Source organism: Rhinatrema bivittatum, chromosome 4, assembly GCF_901001135.1.
Source record: "Rhinatrema bivittatum chromosome 4, aRhiBiv1.1, whole genome shotgun sequence".
In the NCBI taxonomy this organism is placed as follows: domain Eukaryota; kingdom Metazoa; phylum Chordata; class Amphibia; order Gymnophiona; family Rhinatrematidae; genus Rhinatrema; species Rhinatrema bivittatum.
The window spans coordinates 163,230,830-163,244,248 of NC_042618.1; the positions used below are offsets into that span (position 1 = coordinate 163,230,830).

The window sequence follows — 13,419 nt, forward strand, 5'->3', positions numbered from 1 at the left end:
TATTTATATTTTCCTCTGCAACTGGACTACAATATCTAAGTTCAAAAATTCAAAAACTCATTTTATCTTATTATTTACATATGGCATGGTTACTATGTCACTATATCCAAGTTAAATAGTTAAATTATACAGATTATATTACATAATTTTATTAATTACAATGTTAATCTATAATATTTATTATCATTATGTTATATTGTCATCCAGTTATATTGTTACATATGTGCCACTGTTCTTTGTAAAGCCCCTTATCTCTGTTGGGCAGTTTATTGTTATATGTAAACCGGAGTGATTTGTAGTCTCTATAAGAACCTCGGTATATAAAAATTAAAAATAAATAAATAAATAAAAATAAAATGAAGAAAATAGTTAGAAAAAACTGAAAGGTGCAGTTGCAAAGGTTAAAAGTGTTCAACAGGCATGGACATTGTTTAAAAATACAATCCTACATGCATAGTCCAGATGTATTCCATGCATTAAGAAAGGTGGAAGGAGGCAAAACAATTACCATCATGGCTAAAAGGTGAGGTAAAAGAGGCTATATTAGCCAAAAAAAAATCCTTCAAAAATTGGAAGAAGCATCCATCTGAAGAAAATAGGATAAGCATTGTCAAGGTAAGTGTAAAACATTGATAAGACAGGCGAAGAGAGAATTTGAAATGAAGTTGGCCATAGAGGCAAAAACTCATAATAAAAACTTTTTAAAATATATCCGAAGCAAGAAACCTATGAGGGAGTCGGTTGGACCGTTAGATGACCAAGGGGTTAAAAGGGCACTTAGGGAAGATAAGGCCATTGCAGAAAGACTAAATGAATTCTTTGCTTCCATGTTTACTAATGAGAATGTTGGGGAGATACCAGTTCTGGAGATGATTTTCAGGGGTGATGAGTCAGACGAACTGAACCAAATCACTGTTAACCTGGAAGATGTAGTAGGCCAGATTGACAAACTAAAGATTAGCAAATCACCTGGACCGGATGGTATGCATCCTAGGGTACTGAAGGAACTCAAAAATGAAATTTCTGAACTATTAGTTAAAATTTGTAACCTATCATTAAAATCATCCATTGTACCTGAAGATTGGAGGGTGGCCAATGTAACCCCAATATTTAAAAAGGGCTCCAGGGGAGATCCGGGAAACTATAGACCAGTGAGCCTGACTTCAGTGCCGGGAAAAATAATGGAAACTATTCTAAAGATCAAAATCATAGAGCATATCGAAAGACATGGTTTAATGGAACATAGTTAACATGGATTTACCCAAGGAAAGTCTTGCCTAACAAATCTGCTTCATTTTTTTTGAAGGGGTTAATAAATATTTGGATATTCAGAAGGCGTTTGACAAAATCCCTCATGAGAGGCTTCTAAGAAAACTAAAAAGTCATGGGATAGGAGGCGATGTCCTTTCGTGGATAACAAACTGGTTAAAAGACAGAAACAGAGAGAAGGATTAAATGGTCAATTTTCTCAGTGGAAAAGGGTAAATAGTGGAGTGCTCAGGGATCTGTATTTGGACAGGTGCTTTCAATATATATGTAAATGATTTGGAAAGGAATACGATGAGTGAGGTTATCAAATTTGCAGATGATACAAAATTATTCAGAGTAGTTAAATCAAAGTGGATTGTGATACATTACAGGAGGACCTTGCAAGACCGGAAGACTGAGCATCCAAATGGAAGATGAAATTTAATGTGGACAAGTGCAAGGTGTTGCATATAGGGAAAAATAACCCTTGCTGTAGTTACACGATGTTAGGTTCCATATTAGGAGTTACAACCCAGGAAAAAGATCTAGGCGTCACAATGGATAACACATTGAAATCGTCGGCTCAGTGTGCTGTGGCAGTCAAAAAAGCAAACAGAATGTTGGGAATTACTAGGAAGGGAATGGTTAATAAAATAGAAAATGTCATAATGCCTCTGTATCGCTCCATGGTGAGACCGCACATTGAATACTGTGTACAATTCTGGTCACAGCATCTCAAAAAAAGATATAGTTGTGATGGAGAAGGTACAGAGAAGGGCAACCAAAATGATTATTATTATTATTATTTAGAAATTCTTATATACCGGTATTAGTGGGGACATCATACCGGTTCACATATGAACAAAAGGCTTGGAAAATACATATTAACAGGGAATAAGAACTGGGAGAAAGGGTTAACCAAGAACAGCATGGAAGGATAGATTAAACGTAAACAAGAACAATCAAAAAGTTAACAAACTTGCTCCTTAATGTAAGGAATATGCGGTCAGCATGAGATGATGCAGGGATGGAGTGGAAGGGGTATTCTATTCTGGATAGGCTTGTTTAAACAGAAATGTTTTTAGTTTCTTTTTGAATTTGATCACACTTGGTTCAAGGCGTATGTTCACGGGGAGGGAATTCCAGAGGGTGGGGCCTGCGACAGAGAGGGCACGTTCGGGAGTAGAGGTGAGAAGGGCTGTTTTGAGTGAGGGTACATGTAGGGTGCCTTTGTTGGTGGATCTGGTGGGTCTAGAGGACTGGGGGGCCTTGAAAGGGAGGTCGAGCCAGTTGGAGTGGTGGGCGTGGATGGATTTATGTACAATGGTAAGGGTTTTGTAGTGGATGCGGGAGAGAATGGGGAGCCAATGTAGGTCTCTGAGGATGGGGGTGATGTTTTCGTGTTTGCGGGTGTTAGTGATGAGCCTTGCTGTGACATTTTGTAACATCTGAAGGGTTTTATCGTGGACAGGGGGAGCCCAAGGAGGAGTGTGTTGCAGTAGTCTAATTTGGAGGTTATGGTGGCTTGAATCACTGTACGGAAATCTTGGGTGTATAGTAGGGGGTCTTAGTTTTTTTTAGTACGTTGAGTTTAAAGAAACCAGCTTTTAAAATGGAGTTGATGTGCAGTTTCATATTTAGTTGAGGGTCAAGGAAAACTCCAAGGTCCCTGATGGATGGTTGCGTTGTGATAGGGTTTAGCTTGGGGTCATTAGACTGGGAGGAGGTGAAGGCGGGTTGTGAGGAGATGAGAAGGAGTTCAGTTTTATTGGTGTTAAGGGCAAGGTGTAGGTTGGTGAGGAGGGAGTTGATGGCTGATAGACAGCTTTCCCAGTGCTTTAGGGCATCGGAGATAGAGGTGTGGATGGGGATAATGATCTGAACATCATTAGCGTAGAGATAGAACTTGAGCTTGAGGTCAGAGAGGAGATGGCAGAGCGGGGTTAGGTAAACATTGAAGAGTGTAGAGGAAAGAGATGAACCTTGCGGCACTCCTTGCCATATGGTGTGAGAGGATGAGAGGTTGTTTCCTATTTTAACAGAGAATTTTCTGTTAGATAGGTAGGATTTGAACCAAGCAAGGGCTAGTCGAGAAATGCCGATGTTTTCTAGTCGTGATAGGAGGTGATGATGGCTGATGGTGTCAAATGCAGCTGAGATATCGAGGAGTGCAATAGGTAACTGTGGCCTTGGCCTAGACCTCTGAGGAGGTGGTCAGATAGGGCGAGGAGTAGTGATTCGGTGTTGAAGTGTTTCCGGAAACCGAATTGAGAAACATGAAGGATCTCATGATTATCGAGATAGTCCATGAGTTGGGAGTTGACTACTTTCTCCATCAGTTTGGAGATGAGTGGGAGGTTAGATATGGGGCGGAAGTTGGAGGGGTCTTTTGGGTCTAAGGAAGGTTTCTTTAGGAGGGGTTTGACTACTGCATTCTTGAGTGAGTCAGGGACTCTCCCGTGGGTGAAGGAGCAATTGATAATGTCTGCTAAGGCTCCAGCTATGGTGTCAGGGATGGCTTTTAGGGCTTTGGTTGGGATGGTGTCAATGGGGTGCGAGGCTGGCTTGAGTTTTCGAACTATATTACCAATCTCTTTTGCGGAGGTGAAGTCAAGTGTGGCCATGGCAGGTTGGGAGGATGTGAGGAAGCTGGGTGGGTCGGGGAGAGGACAGTTATTGGAGGGTGGGAATCTGGAAAGGAGGTTAGAGATTTTACTTTGGAAGTAGTTAGCCAGTTCTTCACATTTGGCTGCTGCTTCAGTGTCTGGTATGATGGGGAGGGGAGGAGTGGTGAGACTTGTAATGTATGAGAAAAGCACTTTTGGGTTAAATCTGTAGTCATGGATTCTTTTGCGTAAAAGTCTCGCTTGTGTTTGAGGGTGGATAGTCTGTAGCTGTGTAGGGCTGTTTTGTAGCTTGTGGAGTGTTGCGGGGTTGGGTCCTTGCGCCATTTTCTTTCTTTTTGTCTAAGGTTGTTTTTTAGGGTTTTTAATTCTGAAGAGTACCAGGGCTTTGAGGGTTTTACGGAGTTGTTTATGACTCGTTTGGAGAGTGGGCAAAGCTTGTTGGCGATGTCTTCAGTGAGGGTGTTCCAGGATGTTACAGCTGTGTCGGGGTCTGTGCAGAGTAGCCTGGGTAGGGATGATGATAGGGCGTCTGCTAGATCATCATTCGGGCAGGTTTTTCTATAAATTATAGTGGTGCCATGGGTGTTACTTGGGGGGGGGATGGAATAGTTCCCCTATGAGGAAAGGCTGAAGAGGTTAGGGCTGATCAGCTTGGAGAAGAGACGGCCGAGGGGGGATATGATAGAGGTCTTTAAGATCATGAGAGGTCTTGAACGAGTAGATGTGAATTGGTTATTTACACTTTTGGATAATAGAAGGACTAGGAGGCATTCCATGAAGTTAGCGAGTTGCACATTTAAGACTAATCGTAGAAAATTCTTTTTCACCCAATGCACAATTAAGCTCTGGAATTTGTTGCCAGAGGATGTGTTTAGTGCAGTTAGTGTAGCTGGGTTCAAAAAAGGTTTGGATAAGTTCTTGGAGGAGAAGTCCATTAACGGCTATTAATCAAGTTTACTTAGGGAATAGCCACTGCTATTAATTGCATCAGTAGCATGGGATGTCCTTGGTGTTTGGGTACTTGCCAGGTTCTTGTGGCCTGGTTTGGCCTCTGTTGGAAACAGGATGCTGGGCTTGATGGACACCTTGGTCTGACCCAATATGGCAATTTCTTATGTCCTTAACATACTCTAGCATGAACCATTCAGGTCGAAATTTGGGCAGGTATGCTACTGAAAATGAATTGAACCTAATGAAGTTCAAGTTACTTTTTTTTTTTTTTTTTTTTTTTTTTTTTTAAATAATTCAGTGTTTATGAATAAAAGTAGTCATCAGAACAACTGAAGTGTCCATTTCAATTTCTACAATAAAGTCCCCAAATTATCCAACAAATCTGCATATGCTCCAGATTTATAACATAGAAAAAGAATGCCCCCCACCTCACCTGCATATAACCCAACAACATCAATATGTGGAAAGTTCAGGTCACTTTAATAGAATATCACTAAAAAGCACTAGAAAATCTATGACTAAGTATGGCTTTCACTTCCTTCTTTGTTTGCCTGATAGATACCTATTAAGCAAGTAAATAAGAATCAAAAAGTTATGAATTTCTTTAGTCTTGTCTGGAATATAATTCATATTTTTATTCACAAACTACATGCCTTAACCCAAATCTTTTAGTATCTATAATGGTAATGTTTAAACCACACTTTAAGAAATGCAAAAATAACATTTTAAAAAGCCTGGGCATAGTTGTAGGTATCAATTTGACAGGGTCTCTCTTTAAGGTCTAGGATCTGCTGTACAAAAGATGCTTCTGTAGTGAGCAGGCAGGGAGGGCTCTGTTGTGGGGGCTGAGAAAACTTGAATCCAGCTCAAATCTGTTTCCTGTCTGGATGATTTACAAAGCCTGCTGGGCTTGTTTTCTGTTTGTTCTGTTCCACCTCAGAATTTAAAACATGACAAACATTTGCTTCTGGCTAGTACGGAGCACACCAGCACCCGGGCCCAGCAGGGTGTGACTGGTGAAGGACAGCAGACAGTGCTACAAGTAGAAAGGATTATTAGTGTGTCGGATCCACTGCTGAAAGAAGCTTCAGGTACTATAGGGAACGGAGGTGAGGGAATGTCTCTGGGGGGACAATTTTCAAACTGTCCGAATTAGGAGAAAGATCATGTATGCTTTTTCACCAGCTGGCTTCATACAAATTCTCAAAGCAAAAGTATTGCCTGTTCTTTAGTTTTGAAATGCCACGGGAACAATGAAAGGTGATCTGTTGGACCAGCTTTTTCTATAGGCAGAATTCTGTTACAGAAGTACACGCACAGAACTGAAAATACAATCTCTACATGTACTCTTCCTATCATGACCAAGACACTCCCCCTCCCCCCAGGAATGCCTCCTCTCAATGCAATTAAAGACACAGGAGCTGGGAGAACGCTGTGACTTTCAGCCACACTGAAATCACACGGACAATTAATAGGGCCAGATTTAAGATTTTGGCATCCTCACAATGGTGCCCCTTTGAAGCTGAGCTGACACATGGACCTAAAGCAAGCAGAAGCAGGCTCTTCTTTGGCCTGGATATTTAGCACCTTCAAAATTGGGTGCCCTAGGAAGCTGCCTATGCCTAAACTGGGGCCTGTTGTTGTTTGTTCCATGTAAAATGTTTTTTTTCCGAGACTAGCCACAAGAGCAAGAAAACACTGACTGCATATGGGGGTTATGAATGCTTGGTGTCAATGTAAGTGTCAATGATCCAGCAGGTCATGGAGCTGCAGTTGCAGCCCCTCTTATAATGTATGGGAGTTGGCATCTGCTTTTTGCTGGAAGAGAAACTGGGAAATACTGCCAGATAGTAACCATACTGCTTCTTTAAGGCCTTCGAGTTCCACACAATGGGGCCAATGCCATACAGCCGAGCGCACTGTATAACCTGCAGTTGGATACGGGTTGTATAGGCGCTAACCAATCCCCTTATGCAATAAGGGGATTAGGGCCTCTATAACGTGCGTCCAACGCGGAGTGAATCTAATAGCACTCATCACCTGCAAATGCATGTGAATGAGGCTATTAGGTATTCACTCCCAATGCAAAAAACAAAGGTGCGTCTAGGACGCCTCCTACTTAATATCGTTGCAATATTAAATAGGAGGAAAAACTAAAAGTAAATTAACAAAAAAAAAAAAAAGTGCCAGCAGTTGGGTGCAGGAAATTAGTCCTGGGGGAATTCTGCGCTACTGCAAAGAGCAGAATTTGCGCAGAATTCCTCCCCTGCGCAGAATTGCCAAATTCTGCACAGAAAATGTCAGAGGAGACCCCGGCATGCTGCGAACAGAGCGTGCCGTTTGCAGCGAACATGAAGGCCCTCAGCACGCCGTTCGCAACAAAGATGAAGGCCCTGGCGCAATGTTCGAAGCAAAGATGAAGGCTCCTGTGTGCATTGGGACCCGCTCCACTTGCCACAAAGATGAAGGCCCCAGTGAGAGTGAATGTGTGTAGAGAGGTGTGTGTGTGTGTGTGTGTGTGAGGAGGAGGAGCGGTGCGAGAGAAGGGAGGGGTGTGAGAGAAGGTTGGGGGAGGGGTTTGAGAGAGGGAAAGGGAGGCTGAGAGAGAGGAGGGGGTGGGAAGGAGGAAGGGGTGTGAGAAAGGGAAAGGGAGGATGAGAGAGAAGGGGAGGAGGGAGGGGTGTGAGAGAGAGAGCAAGAGCAGGGGGAGGGTGTGAGAGAGAGAGAGAGCAGGGCAGGTGAGAGAGAGTGTGTGTGTGTGTGGGGGGGGGGTGCTTGAGCATGGGTACCAGAGAGAGGGAGCCCATATGAGGAGATAGTGAAGGAGTGTGTATGTGTATGAGAGATTGGGAGCTGGTGTGTATGAAAAAGGGATCCTGTGTATGTGAGGTGCTAGCCTGTGTGAAGGGATTGTGTATGTGTGAGAGGGAACCTGTGTGAAGGGGTGCATGAGAGAGAGACATAGGTAGCCTGTGTGAGGGTTTATGCGTGAGACAGAAAGGGAGCTTGTGAGGTTGTGTATGCAAGAGAGAGGGAGCATGTGTGAGGATGTGTGTATGTGTACTAGAGAGAGGGAGCATGTGTGTGAGAGAGGGAGGGATAGAGGGAGCCTGTGTGAGGGGCAGTACTGAGAACGGGGTCAAACTCTGGGAGTGGTGATAGAGTGGAAGGGATTGAGCCTAGAGATAGAGGTGAGAGATACTGGCAGGTGAAGGAGTTGGGACCTGAGAGGGCAAAGTGGCCAGGGGAGTAGGGAGAGCAAGTGGAAGAGCCACTCTTACAGTGAATTTCTAGGGAAATTCTGCATCTTTAAGTAATAACTTTTTTCTGTATTAATTTAAAATATAATTACTTAAAGACCGTCATGTAAATTGTGTTATTTTGACCAATATAAAGTTTGCAGAATTTTAAAGTTTTGTGCGCAGAATTCCCCCAGGAGTAGGAAATGGATTCTCAATTGACAAGCTTCTGTTTCCTGAACCCCTGTCTGTGCGGCATTTAGGAAAAATCGACGCCAATAAACTCAGCGTCGGTTTTCCTAACCGGTGGACGGCCGACACGCTCGGGCTCTTGTTAGCAAGGAGGCGCTAGGTTCACTTGCACGACCCCCCCAATTTAAACACTGCATGGCGCCCCCAGGGGGGGCGCCTAGGGGTGCGTTAAGAAAGCGGGCTCAGACTGTTCAGCGACCGCTTTCTGTGCATAAATATTGCATCGGCCCCAATGATAGAACAAAGCAACATAGACAGCTGAGTGAATTCAGGAGAACCATAATCAAACATCTCCCCAACAGGAGGGCGAGGACTATTTCTTACCATCCGTGTGAACACCAACAATGAGGTAGTCACCCATGGCATGAGCCTGCCGCAGTTGATTTGAATGCCCATAATGAACCATGTCATAGCTAGAATAAAAGGCAGAGAAAGAAATCCATGAAAATACACAATCAGAAACAAGAAACAGAGTTGAGCAAGGCAGGGATGGGGAGACACAAAGCACAAGAGGGTAAAAGAGCTTCAAAGAACACTCTTATGGAACCATATGGAGTGCCACCCGCTGCCCCCTCCCTCACATCCCTGCCCTGGACCCCTGATCTTCTCTTTAGTTAAGAGGCAGAGATTCTGTCCTCAATAGCAGTGGCAGCGCTCCTTATATTTACAAAGAACAGAAGCCATGCTGTTGTAAACACTCTCCTCAGGCTGCCAGGCCATGCAAAGGCTGCATTTCTAGGCCAGGATTTCCAGAGATTACAGCCGACAGCATGACTGAAAGAAAGCCATCAGCCAAGGGTCAAAGTGGAGAAAATCCAGGGCTAGGGGAGAGAGGCAAAACACAAACAGCTTTTGTGAGGTAAATATCCACAGTAAGGATGAAAGGAACTTTTTCAAGGTGTTCTGTTTAATATTTAAAGCTCTTTGCTTAACAGTCTCCGTTCTCAAACAGCCCAAGAGACCCCTGAAAGCCTTCTTCAGAACTGAGGGCATACAGACTCCTTCTGTCTCTGGAAATCAGGATCCTCATCTAAATCAAGGGCCCAGTAATGCTCCTTTTCTTCACATTTTTTATACTGTTCCATCTTTAGTTTCTGGACTGTCCTCCTGTTTTCAGGAATGTGGAAGGGTTATGCGTTATGTATTGTGCTTGAAGCCTACAACCACAAAGGATGCCGATGTTCATCACCCATGTAAAACAAAGATATAGTGTAGCGCTAGCTCATTAACATGAAATAAGCACAGAGGTTCTTGCCCACTGGGGAGAGGGAAATAACTTTCAGTTTCATTTGGTGAAATTAATACTCTCTTTTTAGTCAGAGGTAGATCATAGATAAATATTTGCAACAGAATATATTGTCTTCTACTTCTCTTTGGTAGAGGGCAGGTTTAGGCAATTAAGACATTGTTGAAAAAAAAAAAAAAAAGGACTTTTTACTCAAGCAAGCTCCACTGATTCCATCCTAGTCTGTTATTTCCACTAAAATATTGTCCTCTCCAAACCAGTACAATAGCCCTTGGGTCTTTGTGGTTTTCCCAAGCAAGTATGATTACTGAGTTCCCAGAGAATAACTCTCTTACCTGAAATGTACTTGCAGACCCAGAGCTTAGTACAAAAGCTACACACAGCTGCCTCTGAATTCCTCAAGACACTGTGATGCAGGCCTGAACTTTTCTCCTTGCCATTAGGGTTTTAGGGCAGAAATCTTCTGCTCCTACTAGGGAAGAGACCAGGACTGTGACAGGATGGAGTAAGGGGATGGACAGGAGCAACCTGCGTAAGTCGAGTGGGGTTTTCCTAATCAGTCAGCTTAAGGAGCTGCTCCATTAACTCAACAATACAGCCTCTGGTTGACAGCCTGAGGGTTGCAGCTTCAAATGACAAGATCCTAAGTTGGAAAAACAGGCTGTGGAACTGCAGAGGGCACAACTGTGGAGCCTTCAGAAATCCAAAATTCAGGCTCCAACTAAGCCTCCTACACCAGCTCACTGCTTTTCCCTATAACTGTCTCTCCATATCCTTACCTGCCAGTAGCCAGCTTGAACAGGAAAGTACCACTCTTTATGTTAAAGAAAGTGTTTACACTTTAGTAAAGCAAAGAGCCCTTACTACAACATTTGTGACATGACATAATCCAAGGATTCTCCATGGAATGTTGACACCAACCAAGGGGAACGCATTTCACTCTCTCTCCCTCCCAAAGATATACAGATAAAGGTTTTCCACTCCAGCTTTCAAGTTCTATAAAAGAGAGCACCAAGACATCAAAGCAGTAACCCTCCATTATATATAAAAGGCAATTGAATTTCAGGTGATGTTTATTGGTCTCTATGCCACTGTGTCCACGTGTGGAGGCAGAGGTTGTATGCACCCAGCACATACTGACATGCCCATGAGCACACAATAAAGAATACTCAAAGTAATGTTAGTATGTGAGAAGGCGGGAGTAATATTCATGGTCCTCCACTGAAAAAAGGCAACAACATGATAGGGAGCCCAGCCCTGGCATACAGCACCACAGGGGAATGCTGCAGAGTGGCAGGCAGCCCGGGTCCTAATGGAAAGCAATACAGGGATGTTTGGCGGCATCTTGAGAGGCCCAGACTCTAGAAGACAACAGCATGGGGAAGTTTGGCTGCAGGGAAACTCATGCACTGGATGAGGTACATGAGGGGAGATGGTGAGATTTGGGTCTCTGTGTACATGTGCAAGAGCTATGCCCACCCATCATTTGTGATGGACCTGTTCTATTAATAAAAGTGATAATCAGCTGTAGTGAGACATCAGTCCATGTGTAAAAGAGGTACATCACTAAGAAAAGAAAAAAGTGCAAGAAAAATATCGATTGAGACAAAAATATGCAGTTAATAAACACATAGTAATTTTACAATGAGCGCACATGCACCCATACAAGCACATATCAGCATGCAAGCAAAGTTACGGTGGAATTTTTAACTGTGCGCACACTTGTGCATGTATGTTTTAAAATGCACCAGTCGCATGTAAATATGTTCCTAATTTTAAGAAGTTACTTCAGCACAGATAGCCCGTGTGAGTCTTCCATAGGACCTTGTCGGCTTTTACGTGCGGACATCAGCGAATTTTAAAACATGCTTGCATTAGGTACATTCCCAGTTTTGCAATTAGTCCACCAGTTTGTCCAGTTAATAGCAAGGTCTTTCAGATCTCTCTGGTTCTTCATCCTATATTCTCCCCAGTCGATCCAGACCCATTACCCTTTTCTATAAGCCTTAAAACTTGAGATCTACAGATTTGCTCCTCATCAGAAGCAGCAGTAAAGTTATGTAGATATCTAGTGTATACATGCTGTGGTTTTCGGTTTTAAAATTCAGAGTTACGCATGCAAGTCTTGGCCCCGACCTGGAACACCCATGCCCTGCCCCTTTCCCACCCCTTATTCCTTACACGCACACAAGTACACACACACATATTTTGTGGTTTTGTAAAATCCATGTTGCTCGCATACAGTCCACATGCACAAGCAACACTTAAAATCAACCTCAAAGGTTGCTTCTTATCAGCAGCAGAAATATTATCCTCAGCTCAGTGATCTAATAATAGCTTCAAAGTGAGCAATCATAAAATATCACCTTTAGCACAAGCCTCCAAGAACAGGGCCCCATCACTGTCTTCCCAGTCATGTACTCACCTCATCTACCTCTCCCACAAGTGTGAGCATCCCAGGACAAGTAAGGAGGGATAGTGGGACTCAAGGATGAGAGGTGTCCTAAAGGGAGATGGGGAAAGAGATACTCTTTGGAAGGAAAAATGACAGGAGTTCGAGGGTGAGAAGTGTGAAAGGGAGTGACAAAAATTCTCAGGAAGGTGGAGATCAAGAGCTCGGAAAGGGGGAGAAGTGGGGGAAGTTCTCAGGAGAAGTGGGAAAAGGGGGTTTCCAGGAGGAGCAGGGCAATGGTGACAGCAAAAGGAGTTCTCAAGTTGGAGGGGGGAGGCAGAGAGGAGGAGAAACAAGGGTTATTGAACTCTCCAGGGAGGGGCAAGGGCAGTCAGGAGATACAGAAAAGGGAAACTGTTGGGAAGGGGCGATGACAGAAGCTCTTTAGAAAGCTGGAAGGGGAGCAGGGGCTCTCGGAGAAGGTGGGGAGACAATAGGATCTCTCAGTGGGGGGGGGGGGGGGGGGGGAAGGGGATGGAAATTCCTAGGAGAGGGGAAGGTGGAGGGAAGATGGGAAGAGATAATGGGTGCTTTCAAGTGGGGGATGGAGAGGTTGACAGGAGCTGTCAGGTAGAGAGGAAGGAAGAAAGGAATTACAGAGGCTGTCAGATTGGTGGAGGTGAATCGTGCAGAAGCTCTCGGGAAGGTAGGGAGAAAGTGACGGGATCTCTTGGGTGAGAGGCAGCAGGGTTGAGGGGGTGACAAGAGTTTTTGGGTGGGGGAGGGAGAAAGAGTTCTCAGCGGGAGTGGAGGGAGTAACAGAAGCGAGCTCACGAAAAAGCAATGCCAGTGACAGCCTCCCTTCGGCCGGAGCTCTCCAACTCTCTCTGTCGCTTACCAGCCGTCACACCAGACCCGCACGGGGACTCTGCGCAGCTCCGGGCTCGCAGCCTCCACCCCGTCTCCATGCCTGATCATGACAGCTGCTGTTGGTCCCCAAGCAAGTGACAGGACAGATCTGTACCGGAAGTAGACAGCGTGGCCCCGCCCAGGACGTAACGTCGAGGAACACCTCTTCGCAAGTGCCAGATCAACGCAGCGCCAAATGAAGCTGCGCTGGAATTTGTCACGTGACAGGAGCCGCCGACGCCGAGGCTTTCGGAGGAATTCCGATTCTGATATCTTTACTAGCATGACAGACAGCTCTATATGTGTTTCCAAATTACAGCGATATGTGGCCGATGCTCAGCGCCATTTATCCAGATGAATTCGGATTAATCGGGACTAATGGCAGATTTTGCCAACCAGTTAAGATAAAAGTTACCTGGTTAATTTGGGGAGGGGTAGTCGACAATCTGGTTAAGTTAACCGGTTTATCCCTGAGTTTAGTGTTACTCATATAACATAGATGGATAACTATCAGACTATCGGAGAGCTACCTAAATGTAGCCAGATAAGTTTTCT

The 13,419-nt window shown here is 44.3% G+C and overlaps 1 protein-coding gene across 2 annotated transcripts in view; it reads right to left on the reverse strand.

Annotated features, from left to right (window-relative positions):
* The window catches only part of PCYT2 (phosphate cytidylyltransferase 2, ethanolamine), a 77,299-nt gene extending 64,303 nt beyond the window's left edge, over nucleotides 1–12,996 (reverse strand). The window contains exons 1-2 of one of the 2 annotated variants that reach the window (XM_029599072.1): nucleotides 12,854–12,996; nucleotides 8,642–8,730 (exon numbers count right to left, since the gene is read on the reverse strand). In XM_029599072.1, coding sequence (XP_029454932.1) covers nucleotides 8,642–8,730; nucleotides 12,854–12,933 — 169 coding nt within the window. In that variant the 5' untranslated portion in view covers nucleotides 12,934–12,996. Of the gene's footprint in view, nucleotides 1–8,641; nucleotides 8,731–10,427; nucleotides 11,699–12,853 lie in introns of those variants that run through there. The other variant, XM_029599074.1, reaches the window with a different exon arrangement.
* Between the last annotated feature and the right edge of the window lie 423 nt (nucleotides 12,997–13,419).